Source organism: Fusarium mangiferae (assembly GCF_900044065.1).
Source record: "Fusarium mangiferae strain MRC7560 genome assembly, contig: FMAN_scaffold017, whole genome shotgun sequence".
NCBI classification, from domain to species: domain Eukaryota; kingdom Fungi; phylum Ascomycota; class Sordariomycetes; order Hypocreales; family Nectriaceae; genus Fusarium; species Fusarium mangiferae.
Window position 1 is genome coordinate 429132 of NW_024573937.1, and position 16116 is coordinate 445247.

The following is a 16116-nucleotide window of genomic DNA, read 5'->3' on the forward strand; positions in this document are numbered from 1 at the left end:
ACGGGAGATAACGTTTCAGAACGACAGTCGGAAACAAGCCAATCAGCAAAAATGGGGCCGTTGTGCTATCGTGATAATGCGGGGTGAGTCGTTGGGTGGCGTATTGTCCAAGGATGGGGACTGGCCAAGGGTGGGATGACGGTTCGTGATAACTACAACTAGTCCGAGTGGCTGACTTTAGAGGGGAGGGGACTAGTTGAGCTGACCTTTTTGTTTCTCCCATTTGTTGTTGCTGAGATTCTGAAACCTAATTCTGTATTCATCTGTGCCAATTGACTTCTATCTCATTCAGTTCACATCACTATAATGAAGGCTTCACAAGACGCTCTCCCATCACCGCCCCTATCCGACACCGATGAAACAGCCCCCAAAACACCAGTAGAATCCCTTGCAGCCCTGATAAAAACAACCTATAGAACCTCCGATATAAAATTCTACATCAATGGCCGACCAGTAACCGTCAAGAACCCCAACCCGGATTGGGTTCTCCTCGATTGGATCCGAGCTCAAGACTCCTTGAAAGGAACGAAATTAGGATGCGGAGAAGGAGGTTGTGGAGCGTGTACTGTTGTCCTCCAGACGCTTGAAAATGGACGGGTTAGACATCTTGCCGTGAATGCTTGTTTATATCCGCTTGTTGGCGTTGATGGCAAGAGTCTCATCACTGTTGAGGGGCTGGGCACGGTGAAGAGGCCGCATCCGCTTCAGGAGAGGATTGCCAAGATGCAGTAAGTTAAATCATAAGTTGAGTGAAAATAAGAGACTAATTGGGGTAGTGGCACGCAATGCGGTTTCTGCACGCCGGGAATTGTCATGAGTTTGTATGCACTCATCAGAAACTCGTACCGCGATGGGAAATTCCACTTGACCAACTCCGAAGTCGAGCTACAGGGCCATTTAGACGGGAATCTGTGTCGCTGTGTAAGCTAGCCCTTTAGAGCTATTTTTCACCTGCTTACACAAAGTAGACCGGCTACAAACCCATATTTGAAGCAGCGCGAACCTTTATCACAGAAGACCTCAACGGAACAATAGCCGAGATCAACGGCAAGGAGATAACCCCGGAGAAAACCACGGAAGACGACTATGCAACTGTCGCGCGCGAAGCTAACAAGACTGGGTCATGCGGTCGTCCTGGAGGATGCTGTCGAGATAATCCCGAGTCAAAAGGCTGCGGGTCAACTGGTGTTGATGAATCGAACCCGAAGGAGATGGAGACACCAATAACAGCTCCCAGACCGCAAGAAACACCGAGTACACCACCAAGATCACCCAACAAGCCGGCGTTTGGTGAGACATTCTTACCATACGATCCCTCAACAGAGCCTATCTTCCCTCCAGCGCTACGAAAGTACGAGCCTCAGCCGATCTGCTACGGCGATAATCGAAGACTCTGGTTTCGACCGACAAACCTTCAGCAGTTGATCGAGCTGAAAGGTGTATATCCAGAGGCCAAGATCGTCGGCGGTGCAAGTGAGACTCAGATCGAAGTTCGCTTCAAGAAGAGAGCTTATCGCGTTTCTGTGTTTGCAGCAGATATCACTGAGCTGAACAGCTTCAGCGTGGATCCCCTGCAGATGAAACAAGCTGAGCTTGAATCGCTGAAGTGTATCAGTATACCCGGAAACCTTTCCTTGACCAAGGTTGAGGAAATGTGTAGCGTCTTGTACGCCAAGCTAGGTCAACGAGCTTCACCGCTGGAAGCCCTGCGAAAGCAACTTCGGTATTTCGCTGGTCGACAGATCCGCAATGTAGCCAGTCTAGCAGGCAGTCTCGCTACAGCAAGTCCCATCTCCGATTCCGCACCCGTCCTCTTGGCAGCAGGAGCCAAAGTGAAGATTCATTCTCAAACCGGCGGGACAACTGAGATACCGTTGTCTTCATGGTTTCTGTCATACAGAACAACAGCACTTCCTGAAAACGGAGTCATAACGGAGATTGTGATTCCGCTTCCGAGTGAGGAGATTGAGATAACGAAAGCTTATAAGCAGGCGAAGAGGAAGGATGATGATATCGCTATTGTCACTGCTGGGTTTAGGGTGAGGTTGGATGGGGATGGGGTTGTGGAGGATGCTGCTTTTGCTATTGGTGGTATGGCGCCGACGACTGTCATGGCTGAGAAAGCGCAGAAGACTGTCGTGGGGAGGAAGTGGTCTGATATGAAGACCTTGGATGCTGCGATCGATGCGCTTTTGGAACAGTTTCAGCTTCCGTTTGGTGTACCTGGCGGTATGGCGCATTATCGAAAAGGTCAGTTGATTCATGAACACCCTTTCCTTCTTGCTAATCATGCTACAGTTCTTACTGTCTCCATGTTCTTCCGCTTCTGGCATGAGGTGGTTCATGATCTTGGTCTCGGCGAAGTCGATGCCGATCTCATTGAGGAGATTCACCGCGGCATCTCATCCGGCAATCGCGATAACTTCACCTCGTCGATGTTGAACAGAGGTACCAAGAAAGTCGGCCGCCCAATTCCCCATCTCTCGGCCGTCAAACACTGTACCGGCGAGGCGGAGTATGTCGATGACATGCCACGTCAGCACAACGAACTCTTCGGGGCCCTGGTTATGTCCAAAGCAGCTCATGCTGAGATTCTGAGTGTGGACTACTCAGCCGCCTTGGAGATGGCTGGTGTAGTTGGCTATATCGATAAGGACAGCATCACCAAGGAGCAGAACACCTGGGGCCCTGTCGTCCTCGATGAACTCATCTTTGCAGATGGAAAGTCCAACTACTACGGCCAAGTCATAGGTATGATCTACGCCGAGACAGCACTTCAAGCTCGTGCTGCTGCCGATGCAGTCACTGTGACATATAAACGCCTCCCCGCCATCTTCACAATCGACGAAGCCATCAAAGCAAAGAGTTTCTTCAAACATGGTAAAGAGCTTCGAAAGGGCGATGCTCTCAGTGGTTCCCTAGATGAAGCATTTAGCAAGTGCGCTCACATCCTCGAGGGCACCACCCGCATGGGCGGCCAAGAGCACTTCTATCTCGAGACCAACGCAGCGCTTGCGATTCCTCACATGGAAGATGGCTCAATGGAAGTATACATCTCAACGCAGAACCTCATGGAGAACCAAGTCTTCACCGCGCAAGTCCTCGGCGTGCCTATGAATAGAGTGAACATGCGTGTGAGGAGAATGGGAGGTGCGTATGGAGGTAAAGAGTCGAGAACGACGGCTCTATCGATGTACCTTGCTCTCGCGGCGCAGAAAACGGCGAGGCCTGTGAGAATGATGCTGAATCGCGATGAGGATATTGCGTTTAGTGGACAGCGCCATCCGTTTCAGTCAAAATGGAAAGTTGGTGTTGATGAGAAGGGCAAGATACAGGTTTTGGATATCGATATCTATAACAATGCGGGTGCTTCGTTGGATATGAGCGGTGCAGTCATGTAAGACATCCTTAAAAGTGACAAGACGAGCGGCTAACAGTGATAGGGACCGAGCTTGTACGCACGTCGACAACTGCTACCACATCCCTCACGCTTGGATCCGTGGACACGTCTGCAAGACGAATACAGTCAGCAACACAGCGTTCAGAGGTTTCGGCGGTCCGCAGGGGATGTACATCACCGAGACTATCATGTTCAACATCGCAGAGTCTCTAAACATGGACGTTGATGACCTTCGAATGCAGAACTTGTACGAAGTCGGTCAACGAACACCTTTCTTGCAGGAGATCACAGACGACTTCCATGTTCCTACCATGATGGAACAGCTGAGTTCCTCCTCCGAATTTGAGAAGCGCAAGTCGGCCATCAAAGAGTTCAACTCCAAGAATCGCTTCAAGAAGCGAGGTATTTCCAGGATCCCAACCAAATTTGGTCTAAGGTAAGTCTCATGAGACAAATTATCAGCACCTAACTCACAGAACTAGCTTCGCAACAGCCCTCCACCTTAACCAAGCAGGAGCCTACGTCAAAATCTACGAAGACGGCTCAGTCCTCCTCCACCACGGCGGCACGGAAATGGGTCAAGGTCTATACACCAAGATGACCCAAGTAGCAGCTGAAGAGCTCAACGTGAGCGTCGATTCAATCTACAACAAAGAGTCCCAATCAGACCAAGTCGCCAATGCCTCACCCACCGCTGCATCGTCTGGTAGCGATATCAACGGCCAAGCTGTGAAGAATGCATGTGATCAGATTAATGAGAGGTTGAAGCCGTATAGGGAGAAGTTTGGTAAGGATGCTAGCATGGCGGTCATTGCGCATGCTGCGTATAGGGATAGAGTTAATCTGGCGGCGAATGGGTTTTGGAAGATGCCGAGGATTGGGTATGAGTGGGGAAATTGGAAGGATCCGTTGCCGATGTGAGTGTGCTGATCTCTGATGCCGAGGATCTACTGACTTTGAGGGTTAGGTACTATTACTTTACGCAAGGAGTGTGAGTTCTACCTGGTCATTCTCGATGGGGAGTTTTGCTAACGATGATTCTAGGGCCATATCTGAGGTAGAGCTTGATACTCTCACTGGAGACTCGACAGTGCTGAGAACAGATCTCATGATGGTACATTAGCAGTGCAACAACTACCCGTCAGTTCTGACTATTTATAGGACATCGGTCGGTCTATCAACCCAGCAATGGACTACGGTCAAATTGAGGGTGCTTTCGTCCAAGGCCAAGGTCTCTTCACAATGGAAGAATCCCTCTGGATGAAATCAGGTGAAATCTTCACCAAAGGCCCAGGAACATACAAAATTCCCGGTACGTCCTCTCCTCTCATACAACCAATTTCCCATTTACTGATCCATCTAGGTTTCTCCGATATCCCCCAAGTCTTCAACGTAAACACCCTCCAACACGACGCACAAGGCAACCCAATCAATTGGTCAAAACTAGGCTCCATCCAAAGCAGCAAAGGTGTCGGCGAACCTCCTCTGTTCTTGGGTTGTGCTGTCTTCTTCGCTTTGAGGGAGGCAGTCAAGTCTGCGAGGGGGATGAATGGTGTTAGTGAACCTTTGGTGCTGGATGCTCCGTGTACGGCGGAGAAGTTGAGATTAGCTGTTGCAGATGATCTTGTGAGGAGGGCGGTCGTTGAGAGGAAGGATGATGAGCAGGAGTTCTTTATCAGGATTGAGTCTTGATACGTAGATAAAGCTTACTAGAATTATATGATGTACAAAGGCTGAGGTTGACTCTCGTTGGTGATCATTCCATACCATCCGCCCACTTGTAGATAACTCTCACCTACCAAGTGAAACTCATCGCCTCCACTGTCGTTAATCTCTCTCAAAACGAAAGGAACCGAAGCCCCAACACAGATGAACAAGTGATCTCCAATCTCTGCTTCCGCCGGCGCAAGTCCGAAATATCCTGTATCAGTAACAAAGCACCGCCGCAAATGACAAGCCTCCAGATTCCCACGTATCGTATTCCCATAACTTGATGGCCAACCCTTCGCTGCATAATGAAAAGGGATATCCCTGAACGGCAGCACACCATCTTTCCTCTCAAGAGCCAACTTTCGTATTCGCTCTTCCCATTTAAAACCAAATTTGTACTCCTCATAGGCTTCGCAAGAGCCTCCAATGATAAAATCTGGTTTCGGAACGCCATCGTCTTCTTCTTCTTCTTTCATGGTTGACCCGTATAGATAACGAGCAAGTACGAGAAACCTGAAGAAGAATTCTGTGCGATGAGGAAACTTGACGTCTGCTGAATTGGTTCCAGGGCGTGTTGATAGATCAATCTTGGCGACGAGACTATACCACTCCTCGACTGGAAATGGTGTTTGGCCCGCGATGTAAGTTGACCCCAGTTTCGCAATCTTTCCACACGAATATCCATATCCATACAAAGCAGGTATTTCTTCTTCACCCGCGCTGCGCATCACGATCCGTGGTCTGAAAGGAACGGCCGGGAGCAACACGTCCACCCAAAACTCGCCTATTCCCAGAAACGCATCTGTGCCGATGATATGTCGCTGAGGCGGTACGTTCCAATCTGGCACCCAAGAGGGCAGATTCTCTGTCCTCGAGTTCCCTTGAACAGCGTACAAGAGGCTCCAACCGCAAGCTGGTAGTATAGACAGAGCACAGTCCGTGTAGATTCTGGCTGGGGTATCTTGGTACCTTGGTATGAGGTCAAGTGACTTGCTGTAAGACTGGAGGATCGGGAGTAGGCTATAGATCTTGTCGCGTGGGTCAGTTGCCTCGCAGTGTCGTGAATCAAGAAGAGCATGGAATATGAATCTTTCGGCGTTCTCTACTGTAAGAGATTTGATAGCTTTTGAGACCACGTATGGCAGTCGAAACTGCAGTCTCGTATTGACGAGATAATGCTTGAAGTTCTCCATTGCAGGCCATGGAATCTTTTTTTCTCCGCAGTACACGGTCTTCTCTGATGATAGAAAGACTTCTTGAATCACCCACACCCTGGTAAACCAAGGCCGAAGGAAGAAATTGCGGAGTGCGTCCATTAAGGTATCGGACCTTGGGAAGCTTAAAGAGGAATTATCGGGAGATGGATCATAGCACTCCATTATGAATTCGATGGCCAAGTCGCTATCGTCCGAAGATCCGCCGAGATAAATGATCACGCCTGCGGCTTGAGAGTATATCCTTGACATGAGGCTGACTTGGTGATTTCTCTCTTCAGTATTGGATTGATCGATAGCTAGGGCGTCAATCCAAAGAACCCTAGTCTTATCTTTATATCGAAGGCGTTTTAAGGCCGAGAAGCAGTTGGAAGTAACCGAGAATTGTTGCGGAGTCGCGGAGTCTTGGGTGGTCATGTCGATCCTCTCTGCACTGGAAGCATCACCCCACGTGTACGATAAAGCTTCATATTTTGGTGCGTCGTTGATAGAAACTGTTATTAGCTCACAGCAAACAGCTGCATCAGTCCCGGGCCGCAGGTGGACGAGGCGAATGTGTGACGAACTAGGCAGTGGAGGTCCAGGATATGGCTGAGCCAGCTGAGTCTCCAATGCCTTTGACATTCTTGCAACACCAGTTCGACTGGGTCGGATGTATTGGACCGATTGGTGTCGAATGAGCTCTGAAGTGATTGCCAGATGAAAAGCTTGGTAGAAAGAATCCTTGGAGAAACGCTGGCCTTGAGTGAAATAATACGCGCTGCTCTCAGTTTTCACCTAAATACTTAGCGCCGAGTTCGGATCTTGTCCAATAGATGAGGTTGAAAAGCGCAGCTGGAAGCACGCTTGTTGTGGCTGTACAATGCGTTTTCTTATTTACAGTGGGCTAGGCTTCTAATCCTATGTCTGATACTGACCTATCAATTCGAGAATTACCCAGTCTTACCGCTGAGCCCCAACCCCGCAGTGAGAAGACCATTTCTTATGATCAGATCCCAGTTCAACATTGGAATAATTCTCTTTAATTGTAAATTGGGCTTCAAAAGCAAATTGTTGTGACTTACCACTTTTGCTCAATTGGGGATTAAGATTCAAAAGATTTTGTTAAAGCCGTCACATGTCTGCTACCCATGAGGCCAAATAGGGTTGCAACAATCTGTTCTCAATAAACTTGTCATAGAATTGCCCAACGACTCATCTACCTACTGATAAAGGAATGCCTTATTGAAATTATTGGTATTTCAAGAAAGACCAATTTAAATACTACCAAAAGTCTAATTGGAGGTTGAAAAATCATCATTTTCTAGCTTACATATTCTATTGAAGCTTTATCCATGAGTAATACATAGAGAGTGTGCTTGCAGCAGCCACACATGCAGCAACTCCTCCATATTGGCGGATATTCCTCACCAGCGATTTAGGGTGCCAAGATCGAGATCCTCCAGACTTAACAAAGGAATTCTCATCAGGGAACAGAGTGGCAATCCAGAACTCAATAGCTAGACCAGGCCAGGAAGCCACATTCCGTCCAAAATCACCGATATACCAGTTGCTACAATCTCCAGCAAATACACTATTCTTCAACTTCTGGTGTATCTGGTTGGTGGTATAGTTCTCAACTGCCTCCTTTACCTCGATGGCAGAAGCTTGACCATCGATGATAGGTTTGACAAGAGTTTTGGCAGCGTAGCCGACCTGGACTTCACATGCGTAAAGGGCTGAATTATTGGCAGGGAAAGTGTTGGGGCCGAATCTGTAGAAGTCAGAAACCATGTTCTTACTCAGTGTACACTTTGACGTACATGATAGCCATATTGGGGAAGTTGTGCACGAACGTGCCGAGGTAAGCCTGTGCGCCACGGCTTTCTCTCCATTGCTGGTCCAGCGTATTTCCGTCTGCACCAACAATGTCCATTGGGGTAAGAAACTCGGTAACCTTAAACCCCGTCGCCATGACGATAATGTCATACTGATCATGGCGTCCAGATGAGCTGATGATGCCATCCTCTGTAATTTCCTGGATTCCTTCGGGGATGAGTTCCACGTTGTCTTGATGTAAGGTTGCGAGGTAATCTGGGTCCGCAATTTTTCTCTTACAGCCAAGTTGGAACGTAGGAACCAGGATATCGTGGTACTTCTCGGGAGCTTGTTCAAAGATGTATCGACGAGCTCTTTCTTCTTCTCTCAATCGCTGTTCTACACCCGCCTTTGTTCCTCTGTAGGTGTAAGATTGTTTATCAATATCCCAGAAGATGTTCCAACGATGCAGACGCATCAAACCGGGAAGATAACGAAAACAGAGCTTTTCGAAACCGGTGAAGTGGCGGTTGGGACGAGCATGGTACCATTGGGGGCTACGCGCGTACTGGGTAACAGAGGCAGCTCTTTCTGCAACGGCGGGGATTACCTGTACAGCGCTGCATCCACTTCCGATGACAGCCTTGTCTTGGTTAACGAAGGTTCTAGTCAAATTAGGGACAGTGGATTACACGAACCACTCGCTTGCCTTCATAGTTGACATCATGCCTCCATCGAGCAGTGTGGAACACTGGACCACGGAATGCTTCCATGCCATTGAAGTGGACCTATTGTATCAGGCACGTCAGATTAGGTGATACAACGATAATGCGTAGAGAGACAAACATCCCTAGGCATGGAAATTCCTCCCACAGCCGAGATAAACATGGTAGCTTGTCGGACAAAAGTGATATCTGTTTGGAGGTCTCTCAATCTCACATGCCATTGGCCTTCTGCTTTGTCCCACTGCGCGCCCAGGCATTCGACTGAGACATTGATATGGGGACGTAGCTGGAATTTGTCGACTGTGTCCTCTATGTACTGGAGAATCTCTCCTTGTTCGGCGAGTTGCTTTGACCAATTGGGGTTGAGATTGAAACTGAATGAGTAGAGATGAGAGTGCACATCACAACCGCTACAAGCTTGATCAGCGATGTCATGCCATGAGGTTTAAGTACATCACTACTCACCAGCCAGGATAGCTATTTGCCCTCCATGTTCCTCCAACTCCATCCATCTTCTCGTAGATTATGAAGTCGTTGAAGCCAAGCTCATACTTCATTTTATGGGCCATGGCAATACCAGAGGGCCCAGCACCAATGACTATAGCTGAAGCAGCCATTCTTTACTGAATGGCCGTGGTTCTTGCCGTGTAAATGGAGCTAATGCGAGGCTAATAAAGGCTCGATGTCCGCTTGGCTCAGATGGGTGAGGAGTAGTGTCAATTGTCAAGTAAAGCAAAGGGGATTTGTATTGGAGATGACAATTCTCTGTTTCACGGGGAAAAAAGCCTCTAATCTTATCGAGTCGAAGGAAGAAGTTATATCTATCATTACACAAGGTTGAAATGAATATATTGTCTCTACACATTGGATGTCTTTGCCTTCAGGCGACGTCCGTCATCCAAATTGATCGGGATCTAGTTTCCGATTACTTTGTCACCTTGAATCCCCGCTTCTGTGGGTCACGGAAACCCCCAAGTCCCGCTGTCGCGTAAGCCAGATTCCGCCGAGAGCATTGTCTCGCCTCGGACTACTTGCCGTATTTCTTGGGATTTGTACTGTACTCAATATACCATGTTTCCTCAAAAATTCATCATTTACCCATAAAACTAGTTATTTCTAGCGCAACATAGTCAGCCGTTACTTGACCTTAGCTTTTCCAATTACAGAGGTGCGATGGACTATTGCTCGAGCTTTGTGTTTGATATGCTAGTTAGAGAGGATAATTCGGCCCACTTGCTAGAATTTGCAGGCCATCAATCAACGTAGACTGGTCTTGAAACATCTTCTTTTTCAAGCAAGCACCTGTCAGAAAGAGAGGACCACAGGGCCCTGATAATAGACAGTTCAAAGCATACGCACAGCTATGAGTTATATTGTGGCACGCAATTGACTACTGATAAAACACTGAGGATCCACCATCAACGATCAGATTTTGTCCCGAGACGTATTGTGCCATGTCACTAAGGAAGAAGAGAACGGGTTTTGCGATATCTTCTGGTACTCCCAACCGCCCCAGAGGAACTCTCCCCTTCATCACCAGTCTCTTTGGTCCTACCAAATCTTGCTTGTTCATTGATGTTTCGATGGTTCCTGGACTGACACAATTAAATCGGATACCCTGTTTCCCAAACGCCACAGTCAAGCTAGAATTGAGTCCTAAAATGGCTGCTTTGGTAGATGCGTAGTGTGTCAAGCGTTCAGATCCCATTGACGCAGAGATGGAGGCAATGTAGACGATGGACCCTCCAGATTGCTGTTTGATCATCTGTTGAATGACAGCCTGTGTGATGGCAAACGGGCCATTAAAGTTCACATCCATGTGGGTTGCGAGTTGTGGTTGCGTGACATCCAAGAAATCTTCGAATTGGCATGTGCCAGCATTGTGAACAATGCCATTAATGGCACCAAACGTTGAAATAGCTGCTTTGACAATCCTAGACGAAACAGTAAGCCAAGACAAAGAACCTCTGGTTACAGAGGTCAAAAGACGCTACTGACTGGTCGCCAGCGTCTGGTTGCGTCACATTGACTGCGACTTCCACGGTTTGTGGAGATTTGGCGTCTTGATTAGAGATATCCGCCAGCTCTTCTCTCAAGCTTTCCATATCCTTTGATGATTGGGGATCTCCCAGATAGTGAAGGATGAGCTTTGCTTCTTGCTGTGCGCACTCTAAGGCGATTGCACGGCCTATTCCAGAGCTGCAACCAGTGACGCTTGACTTGTGAGCGCTGCGTACATTTCGACAACGAGATTTATCCAAACTCACGCAATAATCTTTCCAGAGAGAATATTTGCCATCTTTAGCTTGAAATGAGGATGGCTACCGGTAGCTAGTGTAGTTCGACGATGCGAAAGGCCTGTTTATGGATAAGTATACCCCCTTGTCTCAAGCGAACCCTTCGAGAGACAAATTCCTCAACTTACGAGCCCTATATACTTGTTCTGTTCGGGATCCAGATTCCGACGTCTCTGTTTGCGAATTCTTAACGTATCTTAATGAAATGAAGCTCAAACCAAAACCTTGCATTTATATGCTGGAATCATTGCTCTTGAACGAAAATGAACTTAGCCTAAGGGAATAGTCGGGAATAGTTTGCTATGCTATGCACCGATATGCATTATGAGACTCCAGCTGGGGGGCAACATTTCTTGTTCTCTACATGTATTCGACTACAGTACACCGGCGGTTCAATCTTATAGCATGATTGATTTCACTTATTAGCCTTTTCTACCGGTCGTAAATCTTCACGTTTGGCATAACTTTGCCCTATTTATGTCTAGATTGCACGCCATCCAGCCTTCCTGGCATCCTTTCCACCCAGATCCTTGAGATATGCATGAACTCTAGTTTCTATTCCTTGCGCATCAAGACCGAACCGACTGTAGTTGCTGGCGTTAGAAGCTGAGTATCCGTAGCTCGTCATACCAACGCTTGATGTTACATAACGTGCCCAAGTTGTTGCGATGTACTCCTCGACGCTCACGATAGGGGTTCCGTCCAACGGGAATACAGTCTCTCGATACGATTGATCCTGTGCGTCAAAATGGTCAAAGCTGGGGGCACTTACTACCCTGGCTGAGACTCCCGAGGCGTGTAGACGTTCAGAAGCCGCGACGGCATGGTGTAAGTTGGTACCACAGCTGGCCAAGATTACATCAGGCCGCTTAACGTCCTTGACAATGTATGCGCCTTTAGCGACCTGGTAACGATCTGTGTTTGGAACTGGTCCAACTGGATCTCGACCAAGTGAAAGCATGGATGGGCCAGTGGTCTTTGAGATGGCAAGCATCCAAGCACCAATGACTTCCTCTGCATCACAAGGTCGTATATAAGTCAAGTTCGGCATAGCACGATACAAAGAGTCCAGTTCAACGGGTTGATGAGTTGGGCCATTTTGACCTTCAGCAAATGAGTCATGTGTTGCGATATGGACCACAGGCAAATGGCTCAGGGCACCCATTCGAACACCTGGGGCAGCCTACAAAGACATTCAGCACCTATTTTAGGTCAAGCAGAGGCTGTTTCATCCATTGCCTAAAGAGGGTATCAAACTTACGTAGATGTAGAACATGAAGAATGTGGCCGTGAATGGAAGAAAGGTCCCGGGGTTATAAGCTGCGATGCCATTCGAGATAGATACCATGGCATGTTCGCGAATGCCGTAACGAATGTATCGTCCAGTATGCCCCACAGATGGATGGAACACCTCTGTAGGGTCATAGGCGACCTTGTTGGAGTTGACCAAGTCAGCACCACCTCCAATCAGAGCGGGATGGGCCTTCCACAAAGTTTCCAAGAGACTGCCATTGATCTCGCGAGTGGCATTCTTACTGAACTGCTTGGGGTCTATTGTATCAAGGCTCTTTCGCCATCCGTCCCCATTCTCACCAGCTCGTCTCTTTCGAAACTCCTCAGCTAGTTCGGGATATGCTGAGCAATATTCCTCGAGTAGGCTTTCCCAGTCGCTTTGTATTTTCTGGCCATGTTGTTTCCTCTCTCGGAAGTAATTAAGGGCGGAAGAAGGTATTTGATGCGTTGTAGAGGGATCCTGTCCAGCTAAACGTTTCGATTCGGCCACACTCTCGGCATCAAAAGCACCGTGATGGGCTTTATATGTTCCGGCACTGGAAGTACCAACACCAATGACTGTACGGGCATTGATGAAGACAGGCTTTTTGACAAGCGTGTTAGCATAGCCCAACGCTGATACAATCTTCTTGACATCGTATGAGCCATCGTCGATCTCAAGAACATGCCAGCCACTTGCGCGCATCTTGGTGTTGATGTCCTCAACATTGATCCAATCGAGAGGCCCGTCACAAGTCACTTGGTTATTGTCATAGATGACGACCAGGTTGTCCAGCTGAAGGTTTCCGGCAATTGACATGGCTTCTAGTGCCACTCCTTCCATCAAGCACCCATCACCAGTCATGCAGTATATGCGAGATGTGGCAACATCAAAACCAGGCTGGTTGAAGCGCGCAGACAGGTTCTTGCTCGCGATAGCGAGACCGACCGCGTTGGCGATTCCTTGACCTAAGGGTCCTGTAGTGACCTCGACTCCCGGAACTTCAATTTCAGGATGAGCATGAGAGATAGTTGTGTAACCATCCACTTTAGCACTCCCATAGCCCTTAAGCTCCTCCATTGTCCAGTTGTCATAGCCGACGAGATAGTTCAAAGCATACAGGAACATGGCGGTATGACCTGGCAGAAAAGATTAGCGATGTTGGTGAAGTGATGCCAAATAACAGGCTTCAACGACTTACCATTGGATAATACAAAACGGTCTCTGTTGAACCATCCTGGATCCGATGGATTGTAGCGCATTGTGTGCTTCCATAGTGCAACTCCAATAGCGGCCATACCAATGGCTGACCCGCCATGCCCTCCATTGTTTTGATTACAAATGTCAAATATGAGGTTGCGAAGCACCAAGACAGCTTGTTCATCGTCATCCATCTGCTTGAGCCAGCTGTTTGCCTTCTCCTCTCTAAGAGGCACCAGCGGAGCCAAGGTTTGATTGGACACTGGCATTTTGACTCTAGTCGGGGGAACAATCTTGGCTGATGCTTCGTTATGCTATGTTAGAGCAATTTATACATTTGGTTCCACACAAACTGAGTTGGGTAGTTAAATGCTCTTATCTGTTTGAACCGTACATGCGTTCGATAGCAGCCGGCCAAGGGCGCGAGTCTCCCTGCTTCCACCAAGATGCGGGACGCTACTCGGAACTCACACCCCGAAATTTGTTGCCCAATTTCGGCCCTGTAACAAGCGATTCATTCTAGTAAAAGCACTAACCGTATTCTACCCCGTGACCTTTCTCCGATCCATGTTTAATGGAAATGGATTCCCATCTTGTTTCCATCAGAAACCATTGGGATCAATGCCGTACTTCCCCATGGGATCGGAGCGGGTTTGTAAGCTTGCCGATACTCGGCTCTAGAACAGATGTTACAGTGATGTACTTGGCCATTCTTCTACGTGACTCCACACGATTCTTTGAGCGTCTCTGGTCTTGATGTCCGTTGTTAAGTATGCTTCCAAACTCGAGAGTTGTTCATAATTCATAATAGAGGGAGTTTACCTCCAGGATGGCAGTACAGGGACCATCATTCATGTGAAACACGACATATGGTCTGTATGTATCAGGGTATCCGGGAGAAAATTAGCAAGTATAAAAGCTAAAGCATCATGGCATCCCAAAGTCGTCAATTGAGGCCTAGCTTCATAACAGTTTGATACACCTTGGAACACTCCTTCTTAAATTGTGCTATCATACAAGTTGATCATTTAGACCGGAAGGATTTGAGAGCTGTCTCACGCGAACCACGACATGTACTCTCTAAGGGTCAGTAGTGTATGACAGCATGTCAGAACCGACGTGTTCAAAGCCGAAGTTAACAAGTAACGTGTTCAAATTTACCATGGTTGCTGCGTCTGGATATCTCTCTCACAGTAGAAGTATCATTCCTTGATTCGGTTCCCTTTTCGATCAAAGCAAATCTTGTTCCCAGTTCTAAGACTCTCTTGAAGGGCAGTGGCGATCTTGAGGGATGTCAAGGATGAACGCAAAGGTACAGGCAGAGGCGTATTATCAAGAAGGGAATTCACCCATCCATTTGTTTCCTTAACAAATGCCGCTTCGTAGCGCTCATACCAGCCTGTATGCGCAAACGTCTTAACTACGCCATCCTTATCGCAAAGCTCGACAGCATTGCGTCTTGGGATGAGGTTGACCGACAGCTTTCCCATAGTTCCAAGAATCTCAGTGGCGTTGTCATATCCATGTGCTGCCATTCTATTATTGTAGAAAAATGCGATCTTATTATCCCAATACTCGCAGATACCCACAGCATTATCGACATCTCCACAGGCTTCAATCTCAGGGTGGATTGCTCTCACGCCAACGGCGGACACAGACTTGGGCTGAGAGTCATCTCCGAATAATAAAAGAGAAAGGTCTATGTCGTGAATGGTAGCGTCCACAAATATGCCCCCAGAGTCTTTCAGATACTGCTTGTAGTATGGACTCTCGTCGATAGGGTCGCTAGCTTGAGAACGTATTACCACAGGCTTTCCAATGGCGTTTTGCTTGAGTTGACTCAGGGCATTCTGGTAGTTTTCATCGAATCTACGCACAAATCCCACCATGAGCCTTGCCTGAGGGCGGCCCTCGACTTGATCGACAAGAGCAACTAGCTGCGGTAATGTAAGCGATTCTAGTAGCGAAAGGTTTGTACGGCATTACGGACCTCATCCAACGTCTGGCACACTGGCTTCTCGCAAAGTACATGCAACCCTTTATTCAAGGCAGTTCTGGTTTGAGACGTGTGAAGGTATGTTGCAGATGCGATGAGGATGGCTTCGAGGCCTGGAATTTCGATCATTTCGTCAAAAGTGGGGACAAAATGAACGCCGTGTGGCACTAGATGTTCATTTGCCCATACCAGATCTGCCTCAGTGGGCGAACAGGCACAAATGAGATCTGCTCGAGGAGTTTGATGAAGTAGGTTCATAGCATGATGTCGCCCCATGCGACCAATTCCCACCACTCCGACCTTTAGTCGCCGGGGAACACCGTTCTTTTGTGCCGGCATCCTGAGGACCTGATGAATAAACGTTCAGGCTCGTTATGAGATCCGTTTGGTATCAAGGAAAGGAAGTTCAAAGGAAAGCACCATTGGTACACAGAGCGATATAAGGTGCGCTAAAAGCTTGGGAGATATATAAAGCTTTTGAGATCCTGAGTCAGGTGAATAGGG

The 16116-nt window shown here is 47.9% G+C and overlaps 6 protein-coding genes across 6 annotated transcripts; 1 reads left to right on the top strand and 5 right to left on the bottom strand.

The window, feature by feature from the left end:
• Positions 1-306: 306 nt before the first annotated feature.
• Positions 307-5092, top strand: FMAN_03854 (putative xanthine dehydrogenase; the record flags this gene model as incomplete). The annotated part of the gene is made up of 10 exons (XM_041824239.1): positions 307-728; positions 777-921; positions 969-2250; positions 2299-3397; positions 3444-3836; positions 3883-4317; positions 4368-4391; positions 4445-4514; positions 4562-4712; positions 4764-5092. 10 exons carry the CDS (start codon positions 307-309, stop codon positions 5090-5092), a joined length of 4350 nt encoding a protein of 1449 aa, XP_041689740.1.
• Positions 5093-5115: 23 nt separating this feature from the next.
• FMAN_03853 (uncharacterized protein) lies at positions 5116-6948 on the bottom strand (the record flags this gene model as incomplete). Its single annotated transcript, XM_041824240.1, has 1 exon — positions 5116-6948. One exon carries the CDS (start codon positions 6946-6948, stop codon positions 5116-5118), a length of 1833 nt encoding a protein of 610 aa, XP_041689741.1.
• A 693-nt stretch (positions 6949-7641) lies between these two features.
• FMAN_03852 (uncharacterized protein) lies at positions 7642-9463 on the bottom strand (the record flags this gene model as incomplete). Its single annotated transcript, XM_041824241.1, has 5 exons — positions 7642-8077; positions 8127-8764; positions 8820-8909; positions 8968-9256; positions 9312-9463. 5 exons carry the CDS (start codon positions 9461-9463, stop codon positions 7642-7644), a joined length of 1605 nt encoding a protein of 534 aa, XP_041689742.1.
• A 773-nt stretch (positions 9464-10236) lies between these two features.
• FMAN_03851 (uncharacterized protein) lies at positions 10237-11145 on the bottom strand (the record flags this gene model as incomplete). Its single annotated transcript, XM_041824242.1, has 3 exons — positions 10237-10780; positions 10845-11060; positions 11114-11145. The coding sequence occupies 3 exons, from the start codon at positions 11143-11145 to the stop codon at positions 10237-10239; spliced, it is 792 nt and encodes a 263-aa protein (XP_041689743.1).
• Positions 11146-11624: 479 nt separating this feature from the next.
• On the bottom strand, positions 11625-13885 carry FMAN_03850 (uncharacterized protein; the record flags this gene model as incomplete). Its single annotated transcript, XM_041824243.1, has 3 exons — positions 11625-12326; positions 12405-13555; positions 13618-13885. 3 exons carry the CDS (start codon positions 13883-13885, stop codon positions 11625-11627), a joined length of 2121 nt encoding a protein of 706 aa, XP_041689744.1.
• Positions 13886-14818: 933 nt separating this feature from the next.
• Positions 14819-15951, bottom strand: FMAN_03849 (related to dehydrogenases and related proteins; the record flags this gene model as incomplete). The annotated part of the gene is made up of 2 exons (XM_041824245.1): positions 14819-15553; positions 15607-15951. The coding sequence occupies 2 exons, from the start codon at positions 15949-15951 to the stop codon at positions 14819-14821; spliced, it is 1080 nt and encodes a 359-aa protein (XP_041689745.1).
• Positions 15952-16116: the final 165 nt, after the last annotated feature.